Source organism: Coffea arabica, chromosome 9e (assembly GCF_036785885.1).
Source record: "Coffea arabica cultivar ET-39 chromosome 9e, Coffea Arabica ET-39 HiFi, whole genome shotgun sequence".
Taxonomy (NCBI): Eukaryota; Viridiplantae; Streptophyta; class Magnoliopsida; order Gentianales; family Rubiaceae; genus Coffea; species Coffea arabica.
In genome coordinates this window covers 1,747,101-1,765,196 of record NC_092327.1, presented here as the reverse complement: position 1 = coordinate 1,765,196, position 18,096 = coordinate 1,747,101, and the positions used below count along the sequence as shown (strand labels likewise).

The window sequence follows — 18,096 nt, the reverse complement described above, 5'->3', positions numbered from 1 at the left end:
AGTCGAATTAGGTACTTGAACTCGATCGTATTTGCAAAAAAACCGTGTATAATCGAGTCGATCTCAAGTTTTTGAACCATTCTTTAAGTTCGATTTCAAACTCCATTTCTACTGCTTGCTCAAGCAGTACCTCTCTACTGTCGAATCCAGTTCGAGTATAGCAATGTTCGCACTCGATTCTACTTGATTACATTCCTAAGTCGAACATCCTCAAGAAAACCACCTTAATTAAGGAAAAAAAGTCTCAGTGCCCTCCAACTATTAGTCAGGTGAACTTTTGGTCCCTCCAACAATTAAGAATAAACTTTTAGCCCCTAATCTATTGAAAGTACAAAATGTTGGACCTTCTGTAAAGTTCAACAGTTAAAATCGATGAAATCCAGCACCACGTGAGATGCACACCAAAACACGAAGGGTATTTTAGTCTATCCAGCAGTCTTCTACTTAGTAAAAGAAGGCTTCTTTCCAAACAAAGAGCTATAGGAAGAAAATGTCCATTGCAGCCGAAGAGCTTCTACTCAAGTTTTTTGTTGCATGTGGTTGAAATGGAAAAGCTTTAAAACTTATTCCATATATAAAACAATTTCTTTTTTTTTTAAGGAAATATATAAAACAATTTCCAAAGACAAAAAAAAGTTACTCTTCAAATCAGGTAAAATTTACGTCTATCACAATTTGATCCAATTAAAGCACCACTTAGTGCCTTCAAGCAAAGACAAAAAGGAAATTTCAAGTAATTCTAGTCCGCACATTTTACTGTAAGTCCACAAACTTAGGCAACTAATTACTTCGTCTTCAAATGATACAGAAGGGAGAAGAGTTAAAACTTGCTGATTGATTGAAATCTAAACCAAAACAGATACCACCATAGTAATCAAAATGCACACTATTTGAACTGTCAATTGACTCCAACAAGACAAAGTTCCTAGCCTCAATCGAGCCACATCTACTATAGGGAGCATCAAGAATGCACACAGCGCAGCCGATTACAGACCCAACTGCTGATGCCAACATCCCTAGTCTCAAAACATGCGAAATGGGAGATCTTCTGCAATTTGCCAACCATCGACAAAGATCTATCCAATGGTTTAAGAGAGCTGTGCACTAATGATGATAGTCAGCAAATTGCAGAAGCTTCGAACCTCTTGTAGTAGAGAGAGAGTGTGGTAAAAGACAACAATTAGATCAAACCGATTTTTACTTCCTTTTTATTAGGTGGAAGACAGCTCGTGGACTAAAAAGCTACCCCCTCCGTCCCACTTTGATAGTCCTGATTTTTTTTTTTTCACACAATTTAAGAAAAATTAGTTAATTTTGTTGGAACAATCAACTTAGGTAACTATTTTTCTAAAATACCCTCACATTAATTAGATTACAACTTTATGGAAACTTGAATTGATGGTAAAAAAAAATCAACTCTAATTAAATGAAGTACGTTTATAGTAACAATAATCTATATTGAATAAAGATATTTTAGGAAAATTAAAATACAACTACATTCTTCAATTGAAAAATGGACTACAATTTGGAATAGACAAAAAAAGAAAACAGGACTATTAAAGTAGAACGGAAGGAGTATATTAACTGCTGAACTTAACAAAAGATCCAATATTTTGCACTTTCGATAGATCGGAGATAAAAAATTTACTCTTAATTGTTGATAAATCAAAAGTTCACTTGACTACTAATTGGAAGCCACTCGGACTTTTTTCCCCCTTGATTAACACACACGTTGATCTCCTAAAATGCGAAACTGAGTACTTAACCATTACGTCGAAATATATTATATACATAAAACCATAGTTATTAAATCCGGCCCGGCCCGGCGGTCGAACCGGTCAAACCGGTGAACCGGCCATTAGGCCGGGCCGAGTCTTAAATTAGATCGTTTGAGCAACGGGACCGTTGACTAGTCAACAACCCGGCGGTCGGACCGGGCTAAATCGGAAACCCGGCCGGTTTTGGTGGAAAAATTTTATTGCCTTTGTTGAAACTCGAACTTTGGACCTCCACCAATCACTAACGCATGCTTACCACTAGGCTGCTCCGAAACTTGTTAATAAAAGGTCTTTATTATAATATATATATATATATATATGTTTTTTCAATTTTATCTTTTTTTTCTCTAAAATAAATTTATTTGAAATCTTTTAACAAAATTAGTACCCTCCAAACTCTATAATTTATAAAATGAATTTCAAAAATAACACATTACATAATTCATTTCAAAGACAAATATTAATTTAATAATTTTTTACACTTAAAATTCATAAATAAGCTACATTATTACACTAAATATAGATAAAATTTTACACTTGAAGTTTGGTGTTTACTAAATAACTTTATATTTAATTGATTCTTATATGAATTAATTATTTTATAGCAAATTAAATTAAATGAGCTTTTGCTATGGCATTATTTATTACAATTTATATCATATATCTTATATCAAAAATTATGAAATATAATATTTAAATATATTTAGTGACTCACCGGTTCAACCACTCACTCACCGGTTGAACCAGTAACCCGTTGACCCACCCCCTTCGCCGGGTTCTTTCCCTGGTTGGGTTTAATAACTATGCATAAAACAGAAGACAGATAAAGCAACATTTGAAGCCTTTCCAATCGAGGTTCAACCTATAATGCACTCCAAATAATTCCAGATCCAAACTCTCAAAAGCTTCCGGGATCAATGGAGTAGATCTACTCCTAGTTTACCATAACAATATCCACGCGTAATGGCATCACAAAAGTCAAAACAACAAAAAGAAGAAATATGGGACTCTAAAAGACGATTTGACCATACAGGTTAATTACACGATGTCAGAAATATGCCTGATTTTTATCAGCTCAAATCGTTTCTTTCATTTTAAGTCCAACAAGTCGATTCGTACAAAAGAGAAATAAGGCAAGTTCTACTCTAAACTTCAAATTACTGATAGTTGATACATCTCATTTCCCGTTAGCTGATGAGAAGATAATCTGCTTCCTGTACGAACTTGTCAGCTGCTGTTGGGGGCAGATTATGTCGAGATACTGGTTTATGGACCTGGGCATGAGTCTCTGCTTCATGCTGGAACATCTTTACCATCTCTTGCAATTCCAATTTCTTAATCTCAACCTTCTCCTCGCTGATGGGATTTTTTAACCCAAAATAGAGCAATCCAATCACTATTAGCACAATACCTAAGAAAACAAGTACGCCCGAAAACAGCCCAAATGCATATGGCGTGTTCGCAGCTCCAGGAATCCCATCAACATTGATTCCAAACAAGCCAGTGATAATGGTAAGCACAAGGCCACATCCACCAAAAACAGTCAAATTATGCGTGACTCTAAGGCTTCTATCCTGACGGTCAATGAAAATAGACGAAGTTCCCATGTCAAAATTTCTAAAACTATTTCCCATGTTAGGGAAATAAATGAAAAGGATAGAAAAATGGCAGGTGATTGACTATTATATCGTTCCTATCAAACAGTTAAAATAGAAGAGTTGTTTCAAATATCTATTATCAATATTAGCTAGCCAAATAAAATATGTCAAGTCTAAGAGCTATAACTGAAAATTTGGTCATTTGGAACTTACTAAGAACGGAAAAAAAGGAAAAACAAAAACAAAAAAGAACATGAGATAGCTTAGAAAGCCTAACAGTTTTCTCTGTTGATCTAATGTAGAACGTTCCATTAAAAGAGCAATTGACTTAACCATTGTTATGTCAAAAAATACATTTATTTTTCGGAGGATGGTCTTCAAGCAGACGAAGCCATGGAAAGGAATTTAGATGAAGACTAAGTTTGAAATCCATACTTCTAAAAGGAACTAAAGGGATGTAAAGATTTCGAGGAACACTTAAAATCCACTGTTAGATACGACGTCATAGGCTAGTTGTATTCACAATATCTTGTACTAGAAACTAGTGCACAAGCCATGAACATACCTGCAACCATGCACGAATAGTGCTCTGCATGACATCTTGGATGGTAAACAAGCGGCCTCGAACTGCTTCTTGCTCTTCAATCATCTCCCTTGTACTCTTTCTAATTCCTTCTAGCAGACTTCTAGCTGTATTTCCTCTCAAATGCTGGAGAAGTTCAAACACAATCTCCTCTCTTGCATGAAGTGACCATTTCACCCTGATGACCTGGAATTCTGGAAGATGTAACCAATGACAGAAAAAATAATATGTCGCTGCTAATCTAATTCTAATATGACAAGCTTGTTGCCTTTCAGACCTGGGCGTGGGGGAGAAAAAGTAATAAGCAGAAAAAAATGACCCTTTTTGAGCTACAGCATGGAGCTTTACTGTTCCAACAATAAGACCAAACACCAAAGAAAGTTCAAAGACACGAACCGAACCAACAAAGATGAAGATATATACATAAAGACAAAACAACTGTTTTAATAGAGTCATGAGTTCATGACAATAACATCTACAATATATAGAAAGCCAGAGAAGGAGGTTAAGTATTAATTTTCCCATCAATTTTCAAACTTTTAAACCTCACAACTAAAGGTAAAATGGTACTGCCGTCGTCTCTTTTTCAAAGCCATAACTAGTATCTTTTTCTTATCAATCTCTTTATTTAATTTGTACACGCATAGCCTGTGCCTCCCCCCTAGAGTCTATAAAGTATGTCACAGATGCTTTCCCTCTTAAGTTAGTAGTTACAATCAGAATAATAAATTTCAAATTAGATCATTCATCACTTTTAGAAAAGAACTAGAGCCAGAAGGCAAAGACGCTCATTCCTCTCAATGCCCTTCTCCAGAAATACAAGTAATTCAAGAGATACATATACGCTATAGGGTTTGCTGTATTGCAGTCAATAATGATAACAAAAATGCATACAATTTTTATAGTACATAGATATATATATATATATATATAGAACCCTTTTTAGGGAAATGATATTAGCACTCCAAGCATAGCCTCTGGCACTCCATCTTTGACTTTTATAAGTTGAAAAAACATTTTTATCCTTTTTCTTCTACTTCTTTGATCTATTGCTTCCCTGCACCCAGTCCTAAAATGAATTCTTTTGCCTCGTCACTTCTTCAAGTACCCAAACCTCCTTGAATTCTTCTCTGTTGTAATATCTTCTTCTGATTAACAGAATTTACGCAAAACCCACATCCCAATCCAGAAAATTCAAATTCCCTAAACCAAAACATTTCAGTAGCCCCATCCAATATTTAGCCAAAAGAATCTCGATGTTCATTGCCCAAATCAAATCCACCAGTAGGAAATAAATTAATTTCACCCACTCCATTGAATTGGACAAACTAGCTCATTTTTTATGAGTATAGCTCAGGGTCTTTTTTTTCGTTTTTTTCAATTATGCAATGGGTTTGGCTAATGAGTAGCAATTTTTCTATCGTCTTGTAGGCCTTGGAAATTCATGGGGCAGGGAAGAAAGACACGGTAATCTATACTACACCAATATCAATGTCAATGATTTGGATTAACTCTCCATGATTGGGATGTGCTTTGCGTAGGAACATAAGTGTCTAGGTAAAGTTTGGTGTGGCTTTAGTTGGGAAAAGATGATGGGAGACGGAGGGTAAAAGATATGCTAGTTTGTAGGTGAGAGGAAGATGGTGCAATTGGAAGTGTCTGGAGCCAATGATGGTGAGGACTTCTGATGCAGTCATTTGAAGGTGGAGTTCTAGGGGCAAATTTGTCTTAAAAAATTTAAAAGGCAATGTTGGAGTGCCAATATCACTTGCCACCTTTTATTTTAACAGAAAAACATCTTTACATATAGATAGAGACATGCACATATGCACATGGCAATACAAGTCTAATAACTTTTTGAACTGCATAATAAGACATCTTCTTTCCTAGCTCTTACAGTTTAATCTGGCTGTTAAACAGGATTCTTCTGCTTCATTTTTCAGTGCTCAAATATGATATGCCATTTGTTTCCCCCACCCGGTATATGACGGAAAGAAATAGCACTCTATACCTTTAGCAGATTTACTGGTATACCTGTGTTGATAACTTTCTGATTTCTTGGTTCAGAATTATGCCGAAAAGATTCAAATCCTCATGGTTCCTCCTGATTACAGGACAATTGTTTTTCTTAGAAAAAAAGCAAGCAAAAGAGTACCAAAAATATTCAAGAGCAAGAAATTAATACCTGTTCATAAATTTCAATTCCACTTCATCAGCCACACCAAATATCGATTTTCGGAACAATCTAACAATAGACAAACAAATATTCCATATTAACATTTCCAAAAACTAATTGGGTAAGAGTTATGTGGTTGTGCATCATGCTAAAACATAGATGGCTACTTTTCTCAAGAGTTGAAGATTAATTTCAGTGGTGTGAAGATGGACAAGTGGAGGTCTTTGAAAGAAGGTAGCTGCTAAAGTTCACAAAATTCTATTACTTCTTTTGCCTAGAATTACAGGGGATGATTTCCAGCAGGAAAGAAAAGCAGCAGCACCAAAATCAACAAGAATTAAAGATTAACAACGACAGAGAATGAAAGGCTTGGCAAGAATAATTTAACAGAAAAGCTAATTACTTCACAATTGCAGTTGTTGGTAGCTGGTCAAAGGACAGTAGTTAACTACTTACTTTTACCAAATTGGTGTGTTATTTAACTCATGAAATCATCAAATCACCATCAAGCAAATAGGTACTCAGTGGAATCATCAGCTAACAGCATTTTTAGTTATTTAAACCATCAGGCTCTAACATAAGAACCTGGCAGAAATTTGTGAGAGCGAGTAGGAAAAGCAATATTTAAATTAAGCAGCTAGATGGTAATTATTCTGTTGTAATTACTCATCACACCAGTATGGTTGCAACTGTATCTCTGTGTGTGTGTGTGGGTACATATGTGTGTGTGTATGTATATTTTTTAGCTTCAGAATCTTAGAAATTCACCATCAATCTTGGCACCGTCAATTTAATGGTCAGTTTACTGCATGCATGGTAAAGGGGCCACTGTAAAGCCTGATTGGGGAGTCAAAGATCTAGCTTTCCTGCTTCCTGCAGCTATAACTATGTCAGGACCAAATATTTAAACTACTAGACATTCTAGACATTATATAGCACTTTCTCACTCCTCTACCCTGCAAACTCAAAATAACAACTGTAAAACCTTGTCTTCATCACTCATCAGCACTTTGTATTGAATCTATCAGCCAAACTACCCCTTTTTCTCTTAAATTAAAAAAGTGATCACCAACCTTGATAAGATGAAAAACAATATATATATATATAGCGTGCTTCAAGAAGGAGATCGGATTTGACTTAAACTGCTGCCACTTTATTGTCTTTTCATCTTTTTCTCCTAGATTTCATCACATGACAAGATAAGGATGCTTGGGGTTCTAGACTCTTATTACGTCCCTTATTATTGAAGCAATTCAATGTACCAAGAGTTCCATTATACCACAAAGCAAAACTGCAGAAATAAAACCATCAACTACAAGCTTGCAAGTGTATTTATAAATTTCATTAATTTAAACTTATGTGGCTGAGAGCCCTCACAGCCCAGGCACAACGATGCAATTATCAGGGGCGATTTGCCCACTTAAACTACTTTCCTGGTTGATTGAATCCTCTCTTATGCGCACTCATGTGTCCAACTTCATGTTCAGGAAAAAGAAGGAATAAAGACTGACATCTAGAATTCCCTTTATAATCATGCATCTACAGAATGTCATCTAGAAATCCACCGAGAGTAGCAGCTCTAACAGGATAGTACACTATGAAAAGATCAACTAACCTGTCATCCCATCGAGCAAGACGGCAAGCTAAATGTGCAATAACTTCATGTACTGTTTTTGGAGCATTGTAACCACCAGCTACAAGTAGCTCCTATAAATGGAAAAGTATAATCCCGTTCAAGATAAAAGATGCTGAACTACCAAAATGTCCCAAGAAGTGGCAAAGACACTAACAGTTGTAAAGCAAATATTGTACCACGAAGGTTCATAAGTGAGTTCAACTAGGACCTACAAGTAGTTCATAGAGTGCATCCTAAAGCTATATTTCTGGGTCTCACATGCTGATATTGAATTCCGGTATGTCTCTAGGTGTCTAATTCATCAACCATCTAAAATGGCTACGGGACAATTCTAAAGAATCGGATACAGATACGTGGGTTCAGCGGACATTCTAGTAAATATGAGAATAATATTACACTTCAACCATTCAGCAGACAAACAACAGTACTTTAATCAATACACAGTTGCTGGTAGCTGATGATTGGAGAACTTAATTGATTTCTGAAGCCATAGAACACTAGCAAATCCACCGAATTATCGTTTTGTCGCTTATCATCATTGTAAAGTAAAAATACACTAGTGCAGCAAGGCATACTCCATAAGTCAAGCACCCAATTTAAGGGCAATGGTGATATGGGTGTTCAGTGCAGGTAAATGAAGAGACTTGAGTAACATAGGCAGTGCTGTGAAGTGTCAAGAACATATTCCACACTAGTACCAGTGCTGTGAAGTGTCGACAAGGGTTTGGTGGGGGTTATAATGGTCCGAATAACATAGGCCAGAAGCTTGTGGAAAATCCAATTTAAGCCAATCGTGATACCTTTCCTGCAAGAAATGGGAAGCAAGTTATACCCCCCACACCTCCTGACAGGGAAGCAAGTTATGCCCCCCACACCTCCTGACAGGGGACATTATAGCAGAAGACACCTATACTATGTCGGGTCAAATGTTAGGGTCCCTCCAAGTGTGTTGGAATTGTTGTTAAGAACATAGATATGCAACCAAACCTTGAATAAGAGGACTCGAACATCTCAACCATTTAGGAGTTTATGGCTTTTCTGTACACAAAAAAACTAAAGAATATTTGGCATAGTGCTGTAGTGGATTTATAATCAAAATCAACTAATATTAGGATAGAAAGATCACTTAAAAGACTCTTGAGGTAAAACAAATATACCTGAACTTCTGTGATGCCCAAAACATTGATTCTTGATGCAGAACCTTTCACGTGCAGAGCAGAAATCAGAAAGTTATGTGTTTGCCAAGAACGAAGAACTATGGGTATATCATCTTCATCAACATATGGATCTCCTGCTGATTGCCCCAAGAGCTCAAACAATAGGCCCCCAGCCACCCTAACTGGTACCTATAGAAGTTTAAAATTTAATTAGGTTTCCATGCATTCTGGGAAAAAAGTTATTCTTATTAAACTTCTTAATCTTTTCCATCATACAAAAATCATCCAACACTTATCTAAACTTGGCCTTTTTTCCATTGTTGGACATGGGAAAGGAAACAGCTCAAAGTAAAAGCTGAAGAATCAAAATTCCTTTCACTTAACACCAAGAGAATTCAAGGAATTAACATGTTTGACCAATCATATTACTTTTTTCATAGTATGCCCCTGGACTAATTCTTCATGGTATGAAGGTAAATCTTGCACCTTGTCTAGCAATTTTGTCCTGTGTGTTGAACATGAAGCATCATCATTGTTTTGTTAAATAATTTTGCTAAGAGAATATAAGTATTCTTGTGAATAACAAATTAGTAAGGGTATTCTTGTAAATAGTTTGTTAGGTTTGTACTCCTATAAATACTAGTTGGTCACTAATAATACTGTGACTAGATATTTTCCTTCCAAAATACCTGTTCTCATGGTATCAAAGCAAAAGTCCTAGGGTTAGGGTTAAACATCTAGCAAAAGTCTTGTTCACGCAATATTGGTCATCGCGTGTTGTTCACGTGATACTGTACATGACTGTTCACGCGTTACTGTTCATCACGAATTTTGACTTCTTTTTTGTTTGAAGTGCTATTCGCTATGATTGAAAGTTTTGATAATGCGGTTACCACTGACCAAGTTGAATCAGTTCTTCAGCACATGGGTCCCAGAAGACTTTTACTATATCCGAGAAAGATTATGTTAAATTCCTACAGTACCAAACTACAAATCACGCATCTCTGCCCTCTATTTCTTTAGCACAAAAAGGTAATGACTCATGGATTATTGACTCCGGGACTACTGATCATATGTCAGGTACCTCTAAAAATTTTTCTAATTTTCAAGAGTCTATTTCCTTCCCTCATGTTACTTTAACTGATGGATCTACCACTAAAGTTAAAGGACTAGGCACTGTAGAAATTAACCCATCTCTTCCGCTGTCTTCTGTTCTTTACGTACCCAATTTACCCTTTAATCTAATGTCTGTTAGTAAACTCACTAAATCTCTACAGTGTTCAGTTACTTTTTCTCCTGATTTTGTTGTCATTCAGCATTTGAAGACAAAGAGGACGATTGGTGGAGGGCGTGAGCATAATGGTCTTTATTTTCTCAACTCCAATGGTCCGATTGCATGTCCTGCTACTGTTTCTCCTCTTGAAATTCACTGTCGTTTAGGTCATCCGTCTTTACAAAATTTGAAAAAGTTGATTCCTACTTTGAGTCAGTTGTCTTTGTTAGAATGTGAGTCTTGTCAGTTAGGAAAGCATCATCGTGTTTCTTTTGCTCCTCGAGTCAATAAACGGGTTTCTAAACCCTTTTTGTTAGTTCATTTTGATGTTTGCGGTCCTTCGAGTCACTTCAAAATTAGGTTTTAAATATTTTGTAATTTTTGTTGATGATTTTTCAAGAGTAACATGGTTTTATTTAATGAAAGATCATTCAGAACTATATTCCATTTTTTGTGCATTTGTTACAGAAATAAAGAATCAATTTGGTGTGCCTGTACGTATATTTCATAGTGATAATGCGAAAGAATATTTTTCCACTCCTTTTAATACCTTTATGACTAAATCCGGTATTATTCATCAGTTCTCTTGTCCTTACACCACAACAGAATGAAGTTGCTGAAAGAAAAATTGGACATTTAATCGAGATTGCTCGGACACTTTTGTTACACATGAATGTGCCCAAACAATTTTGGAGTGATGCAGTTCTAACTGCATGTTATTTAATTAATCGCATGCCATCTAATATCCTTAGAGGCCAATTACCTCACTTCATTCTTTTTCCTCATGAACCTGTGTTTAAATCACCTCCTCGTATTTTTGGATGTGTGTGTTTTGTTCATCAGCTTGCTCCCGGGGTGGATAAATTAGATCCTCGTGCTATTAAGTTTATTTTCTCGGGATACGCACAAGCGCAAAAAGGGTATAGATGTTACAGTCTAGTTTTAAATCGATTTTTTACTTGTGCTGATGTTACTTTCTTTGAATCAACTCCATATTTTATAAGACGCGGTATGCCTTGTGAGTTAGACCAGTATCCCTATTTTTTCTCTCCTGTTTTACCAGTTCCTTCCTCTTTATTACCTAAATTATCTAGTCCACCAGATTCCATAGCTCGATTATCTCGTCCTAATCTTCAAGTTTATTCTCATCGTTCCATGGTTGAGAAAGTTCCTGATATGCTATGCACTTCACCAATTAACTCTCAATCTTCAAATCCAGGTATGACGCCCTCCTCTGAGTTAGATCTTCCTATTGCTTTATGCAAAAGTAAGAGGCGTTGTACTTCTTATCTTATTTCTAATTTGTTTCTTATTCTCGTCTCTCTATGTCATATTCTTTTTTTGTTGCTTCCCTTGATTCTGTCTCCATTCCTAAGTCTATTACCCATGCTCTTAATCATTCTGGTTGGAGATTAGCTATGCAAGAAGAGATGTCTGCTTTGGAACAAAATGGTACTTGGGACCTTGTCCCTCTTCCTTCTGGTAAGCCTGTTGTTGGTTGTAAATGGGTGTATACTATAAAAGTGCAATCTAATGGTTCTATTGATAGATTGAAGGCTCGTCTGGTAGCTAAAGGATTTGCTCAGGTGTATGGAATAGACTACTTAGAAATATTTTCTCCTGTTGCAAAGATTACCTCGGTTCGTCTTCTTATCTCTTTGGCAGCAATTTATAATTGGTCATTGCATCAGTTGGATGTGAAAAATGCATTTCTACATGGAGATTTGGAAGAAGAGGTATATATAGAACAACCTCCTGGCTTTGTTTTTTAGGGGAAGAATTCGCGGTTGGTTTGTCGTTTGAAAAAATCCTATATGGATTAAAACAGTCTCCGAGAGCTTGGTTCGGCTAGTTTAGTAGTGATGTCATGGAGTTCGGTCTGACAAGATGTGGAGTAGATCACTCTGTATTTTATCGGCATTCTAATGCTGGTAAAATTTTATTAGTTGTTTATGTGGATGATATTTTGATTACAGGTGATGATGTTGTGGGGATCCAGAAACTTAAATCCAATCTGCAGGCAAACTTTCAAACAAAGGATTTAGATCATCTACAGTATTTTCTGGGTATTGAGATAGTTCGGTCTAAATATGAAATTTATTTATGTCACAGGAAATATGTACTCGATATGCTTAGTGAAGTTGGAATGTTAGGTTGCCGACCTGTGGATACTCCTATGAATCCTAATGTGAAATTAGTAGGAGATCAAGGTGCATTATTAGATGATCCTAGACAATATCGAAGACTTGTGGGTAAATTAAATTATCTCACTGTAATGAGACCTGACATTTCGTTTGCAGTGAGTGTTGTGAGTCAATTTCTTAATACCCCTCGTACTAGTCATTGGGATGCTGTTATACGGATTCTCAGATATCTTAAGAGTGCTCCTGGAAAAGGGTTATTGTATCAAAATCATAGACACACTGATATTGAAGGATATAGTGAATCAAATTGGGCTGGTTCTGCCTAAGATCGAAGATCGACCACAGGATATTGTGTGTTTGTTGATGGTAATTTAGTGTCGTGGAAGAGTAAGAAGCAAACAGTTGTCTCCAGATCAAGTGCAGAATCTGAATACCGCGCTATGGCTCACACTGTGTGTGAGTTAGTTTGGTTGAAGAGCATGTTACTTGAACTTGGATTTGAGCATAAACAGCCTATGAATTTAGTGTGTGATAATCAGGCAGCTGTTCATATTGCGTCTAATCCAGTGTTTCATGAAAGGACAACATATTGAAGTTGATTGTCATTTCATTCGAGAGAAATTGCTTGACGGAGTCATCAAGACATCTCATGTACCGTCTGTAGATCAATTGGCTGACTTATTTACCAAGAGTTTAGGGGGCTCTAGGGTGAAATACATTTGTAATAAGTTGGATGCTTATGATATATATGCTCCAACTTAAGGAGGAGTGATAAGAGAATATAAGTATTCTTGTGGATAATAAATTAGTAAGGGTATTCTTGTAAATAGTTTGTTAGGTTTGTACTCCTATAAATACTAGTTGATCACTCATAATACTGTGACTAGATGTATTCTTTCCAAAATACCTGTTCTCAAATTTAAACAGTAAAAGCTCTCCCAATAGCCAACCACTCAGAGCTTTTGTTGGTGAGTATTTTTCTTCTCAATGAGACAAGAAGGATGACAAAGTTTGCTTCAAGAGCAAAGCTGCGAATTGAATAAGTAAGACTCATGTCTAGACGATACAAGATGACATGCGTCATGAGACATGAAGGATGAGAAATTTTGCTTCATGTGCAAAGCTACAAATTTTATGGCTAATATTCATGTCTTGACAACAGGTAAGAATAAGAGGTAGTTGATATGCTTGGTAACAAGTAGGTCTGTCAGAATATTAAATCAAGTTAATGAAGGAAATGTTGTAGATTAGGCAAGGGAAAGCACTTGTGGCATCATATTTTGTTTTTTGTACCTAGGTACTGCAACACATAATAAGACTTTCTTGTAAATGGGATACAACATCCATGAGTACTTCATTATTGAGATATTTTCCATCGTCATGGACTTTATACTTTTAAATTAGCTTCCAGGTGTAATCTTGACATATTAGCAAAGGGAATGGATTGCAGCTGCTGATAATATTTTCTTTAGAATAGGAAGATTCTCATCTTGTGCTGCTAGAGCAGTCTTTTCCATAAACTCCCTCCTTTCTATGTACCAAACGATCTTGTGATCTAACTTGTCTGCGTCAGACATGGGCAGTATACTGATGATGACTAGAAACTCAACTCACTAGACAAAAACCTAGTATTTTCTAAAGAATCTGCATTTTTCCTTGTGTGGATTCAATAATGGAATGCTTCAGCTATTAGCTTATGTAGCAAATCAGTAGCCTATCCAAAAACACCACAACATCTTCATACATGAACAAGCCCATTGAAGGGAAATAAGGCAGTGCACCGTGATTCCAAAGTGTGACCATTGCAATCAAGTGTGCTGGTCAAGTAGCTTAATAGTCTTCCAGCCCCAGACTAATATGTGCAGAGTTTTTCCTCCCCCCCCCCCTTTTCTCTCTCTTTGTTACCAAATATTGTGCATTCCCTAACTACAGATCATTAGGCCAATTGATCAAGCTTTATCGAGATAACATCAATAAATTTCAACTACAACATCTTATGCTAGTTCAGCATCAACTCATGTACTCATCTACTTACCATCACCATCAGTTGCATTTCCATGTTCCTCACTACTATTACAAATATATTCCTCCCTATAACATCAGCAAATAAAAGTATCATGTCAAAATCATCCAAGATTGTAGTCTGCAGAGAAACTGAAAAAAGGAGAAGAATAGAGTAGCAGTCAAATTCCTAGTGGAGCACTAAAAACTTGGTCGCATTAAATTTTCATGGATTAAATGCACTAAATTTTCATGGATTACGTGTCTTAAATTGAGAAAATGAGTTAGAGGACCCTATTCAACAGTTTATATTTTACTGGCATGGTTTGATAAATAAGTTTCACAGTCAATTAGTTAAACAACCAAAACAGCATGTCTGACATATGGTAATTTATATTAACCATACAATCATTACCAGTTACTTATAGTGCTCAAAAATATTGGCCAAATCACAAAACTTCATACGACAGCATACAAGTTGTGTTTTGTTGATATCAGTTCATTTCCCCATAGATATTGGATAAAGTATGCAATCAGGCAGCAAAGCAGGATCATTAAGAAGTAAAATAACTTGCATGCTAAATAATTTTTCTACCTCATAAAGGAGATGCTTCATCCGGTCACTTATTAGTCGATTTTCATCTCTTAATGCAACAGAAATTGCAGGATGCAGCCACTGGGCACTTTTGAGCCATGCATCTACACATGGATGCCCTGCAGCAACATGACACCACCATGTGGGCCCAGCTTGACGCTCCCAGTAAGGAGCAGCTAAATCAGCAACTGTGAGGTCCTCTTCATCATCCATCAAATCAACTTGCTGTTCAGACCATCCAGCATCAATTTGCACAGTTTGAACAAGTTCAGAAATTCTAGCCCATCCAATTGGAATCCAATGACTACCTTCAAACCTTTCCACAGAATGCAAACAGTCTGATTGCAAGTTTGGTCTATCTGCATCACTATCCAAAGCACCATTCCCGGAAGCACCAATCTCATGAAGAGTTGCTGGATCTTTGGAATTTATCATGCTTTTTCTCTGAGAAGGAGGTTCAACCCCTCCATGAGTAGGCATGGGTGTAGTGACATTCCCAGTGTCTACTTGAGGGATTGACAAGATCTTGGAACAAGATTTTGACCGTACTGATCTCCTACGCCCCCGCACAAATTCAAAAGCACAAATAAGTCCATCCGTCCAAAGCTCACTCCCTGGCATGACATCCTTATTGTAGCGGGTTTTGTGGCCTTCTGGCCTCTTTGTTGAGCTGCCCAGGGAGGAATGGTCTTCACTCATTCCATTCATACTGTATTCCATAGAAATCAGATATCGAGTTTAAGCGAGAAACTCCACAAAACTGCCAGCACTGGGATGGTGAGGGATCAGAAGATGTAAAAGAGCTATCACCCAGCCTATATGGAGACAAGCTCTAAGATGTGGGCAAGTAATTTAAAAACAGCCACATAAAGGACACTTGTGAGAACGACTTATAGTGAAACTTGGCAGGATAATGGCATTTCACCATAGCCTATAGAAAAAGGTAAAAAACAAAAAAAAAAAATTATGCATTAACAGCCTTGAAAATCATCAATGGAATTTTAACTTCGTTTATCAGTTTTCCAGGAGTTCACAATAAAGAGCACAAACAACAGACAAAGTAATGGGATGCCCAGAGACAGGACCATGAAGTAGGCAATGAGTGCTGCTAACATCTAGGTCGTTTTGTTTGTTTTGATGTCGAATAATTGCCCAGCATCAGATTCAATGCTGTACATTCAATCCTCTACAAATTCAAGCATTTTATCTTTGTTTATTATCTGACTTTAATGAAACATACAGGAGATCAAACTCTCAAGCTCCACGCTTATCATGGCTCAGTTGAGTCAACCATATCAACACTTGCAAAACATTCTCAACGGTGCAAACTTAACAGGTAATCACAATCAAGCCCAGGGAATAAATGCTTTTGACAAGCTACCAAATGAGATGTAGCATCCACAGATAGATAATTCACTGGTTCTGTAAACCAATAAAAGCCAAGGACTTGAACCTAGTAAGCTAATATCAATCCACTCATTGCTAATCAGAAGCAAGAGGTACTGCACGCCCAAAATTTTCCCCTACAGGTATCATGCATTGGGATCATCACTCTCCAAAGGCATAAACCCTCTAAGATAATCCAAAATTTGAAGAAATACCTTTCATCTCAGCTCGTGCATGCAGTTCTCATGAAAACAAATCTCTATACTTGTACTCAAAGAAAACAAAAAGAAAATTCCAGTTGAGACTTCCTCAGTGACAGAACGAAATCCAAATGCACCGAATTATCATATTTACTCTAAACTAGAGTGAAAAATGAAACCCAAAGGACATCTATCACACAACTAAAAGCTACTCAACGTAATTTTCTTACCAAATCCTACTTTATCAAAAAGTTGATTTCTTGTTTTACCTTTTGTTTAGACCATATGCAACACCACCCCTATCAGCTAAATTAACAATATCCAACTAGTAAACATTCGACTCAACAATTTTCTATTCAACCATTGTCTCGTTATCTAGGGCAATCTCTATTCAGTTACTTGTTGAGGTAAATATTTATTTAAATAATATACAGTGTCTAGTAATTTTCTTCTCTTTGTTGTTATTTGGCCATGAAACAGCACAGGTAAAGCCTCCACAACTCGAAGAAAGTTGCTCGGTTTGTCCATCATTCCCCCTCTTCAAATTATCCTCAAATGTCTCCTTTTCTTCCCCAGGATTTCTTTGCTTCATGAATTAGCTCTTTAATTTTATACCAGTAAACAGATTCCACCCAAAAAAAAATTTAAAACCCACATTTCTATTTATTCAATCATTCGAATTTCGTTAACTTCAGCAGCTTTCATTCAGTTTCCATAGCTACATATCCTATTGAATGATAAAAAGAAGGGGGCAAAAAAAAAAAGAATAACAATATAAATTTAAAAACAATCATATTGCTATTTATTTACTTCATATAACCTAAAATATCGTGAACAAACAGAACCCCAAAATAATCAAAACCTCAGATCAATCCCTTTCAATGAATTAGGCAGGAAAAAAAAACGACGCCGCATGCAGATACACGCGGGCAAGTGTGCGTCTGTGTGTGATGTTACATACATATTTGAAAGAAATTTCCCAAGTTAATAAAATTCCGCAGAAAAGGAATTAATTACCAGAGAATTAGAGGTCTGAAGATGGACGGAAGAGCAGAAAGGCAGTGAGCATAATTCTAGAAAAAGATTGAAAGAGCCGAAACACACACACACACACACACGTATTGTTTATGAGTGTGAGTCAAGAATGCTTTCTCCCCGTTTTGCTTTTTGAATATATTTTGTCATTTTGTAATTGTTGCTGGGTAAAAAGTGAGGTACAAGCATGTAAAGGCCAAGTAATGTGCACCTCTATCAATTTTATTTTTGTCAAATTAATAAATAAATTTTTTTTAAAAAAAAGAAGTTTTAGTTTGGAAATGAATATTTTCCAATTTTATTTTTTCAAAAAAAAAGGCTTTAGTTTGGAAATAAATCTTTTCCATTTTATTTCTATCATGGGAATGTTTAAATTAAAGTTCAAATGGATCAATTGCTTTTATGTATTTTTATACACAAATGGATTTCAAAAAAAAAAAGAAAAGAAAAAAATTGAATGTGTATGAGGTCGGCTTATTTCTCAAAATAATCCCAAAAATTAAATTTGCTTAAAAATGGGGGTATTTGGAATGT

At 36.2% G+C, this 18,096-nt stretch overlaps 1 protein-coding gene across 5 annotated transcripts; it reads right to left on the bottom strand.

Annotated features, from left to right (window-relative positions):
• Positions 1-2,826: 2,826 nt before the first annotated feature.
• Positions 2,827-17,743, bottom strand: LOC113710182 (uncharacterized). 5 transcript variants are annotated; one of them, XM_027233038.2, is made up of 8 exons: positions 17,545-17,743; positions 14,942-15,650; positions 8,929-9,117; positions 7,751-7,842; positions 6,145-6,204; positions 5,994-6,063; positions 3,942-4,145; positions 2,827-3,352 (listed from the first exon to the last, which is right to left on the bottom strand). In XM_027233038.2, the coding sequence occupies exons 2-8, from the start codon at positions 15,647-15,649 to the stop codon at positions 2,966-2,968; spliced, it is 1,710 nt and encodes a 569-aa protein (XP_027088839.1). In that variant the 5' UTR covers position 15,650; positions 17,545-17,743; the 3' UTR covers positions 2,827-2,965. The 5 variants fall into 5 exon arrangements, with proteins under 5 accessions (XP_027088839.1, XP_027088836.1, XP_071921470.1 ...); XM_027233035.2 differs by having other exon boundaries at positions 14,942-15,872; positions 17,545-17,742; XM_072065369.1 differs by having other exon boundaries at positions 14,942-15,773; positions 17,545-17,742.
• Positions 17,744-18,096: the final 353 nt, after the last annotated feature.

What these genes read in the sequence shown, in the direction of transcription:
- LOC113710182 (XM_027233035.2), bottom strand. Translation starts at nt 15,661, where the DNA reads ATGGAATACAGTATGAATGGAATGAGTGAAGACCATTCCTCCCTGGGC. An exon ending in CTTGCTCGATGGGATGACAG is followed by an intron (nt 6,205 to 7,750) that starts GTTAGTTGATCT and finishes GTCTATTGTTAG; the next exon opens with ATTGTTCCGAAAATCGATAT. An exon ending in TCAGAAAGTTATCAACACAG is followed by an intron (nt 4,146 to 5,993) that starts GTATACCAGTAA and finishes CCAGAATTCCAG; the next exon opens with GTCATCAGGGTGAAATGGTC.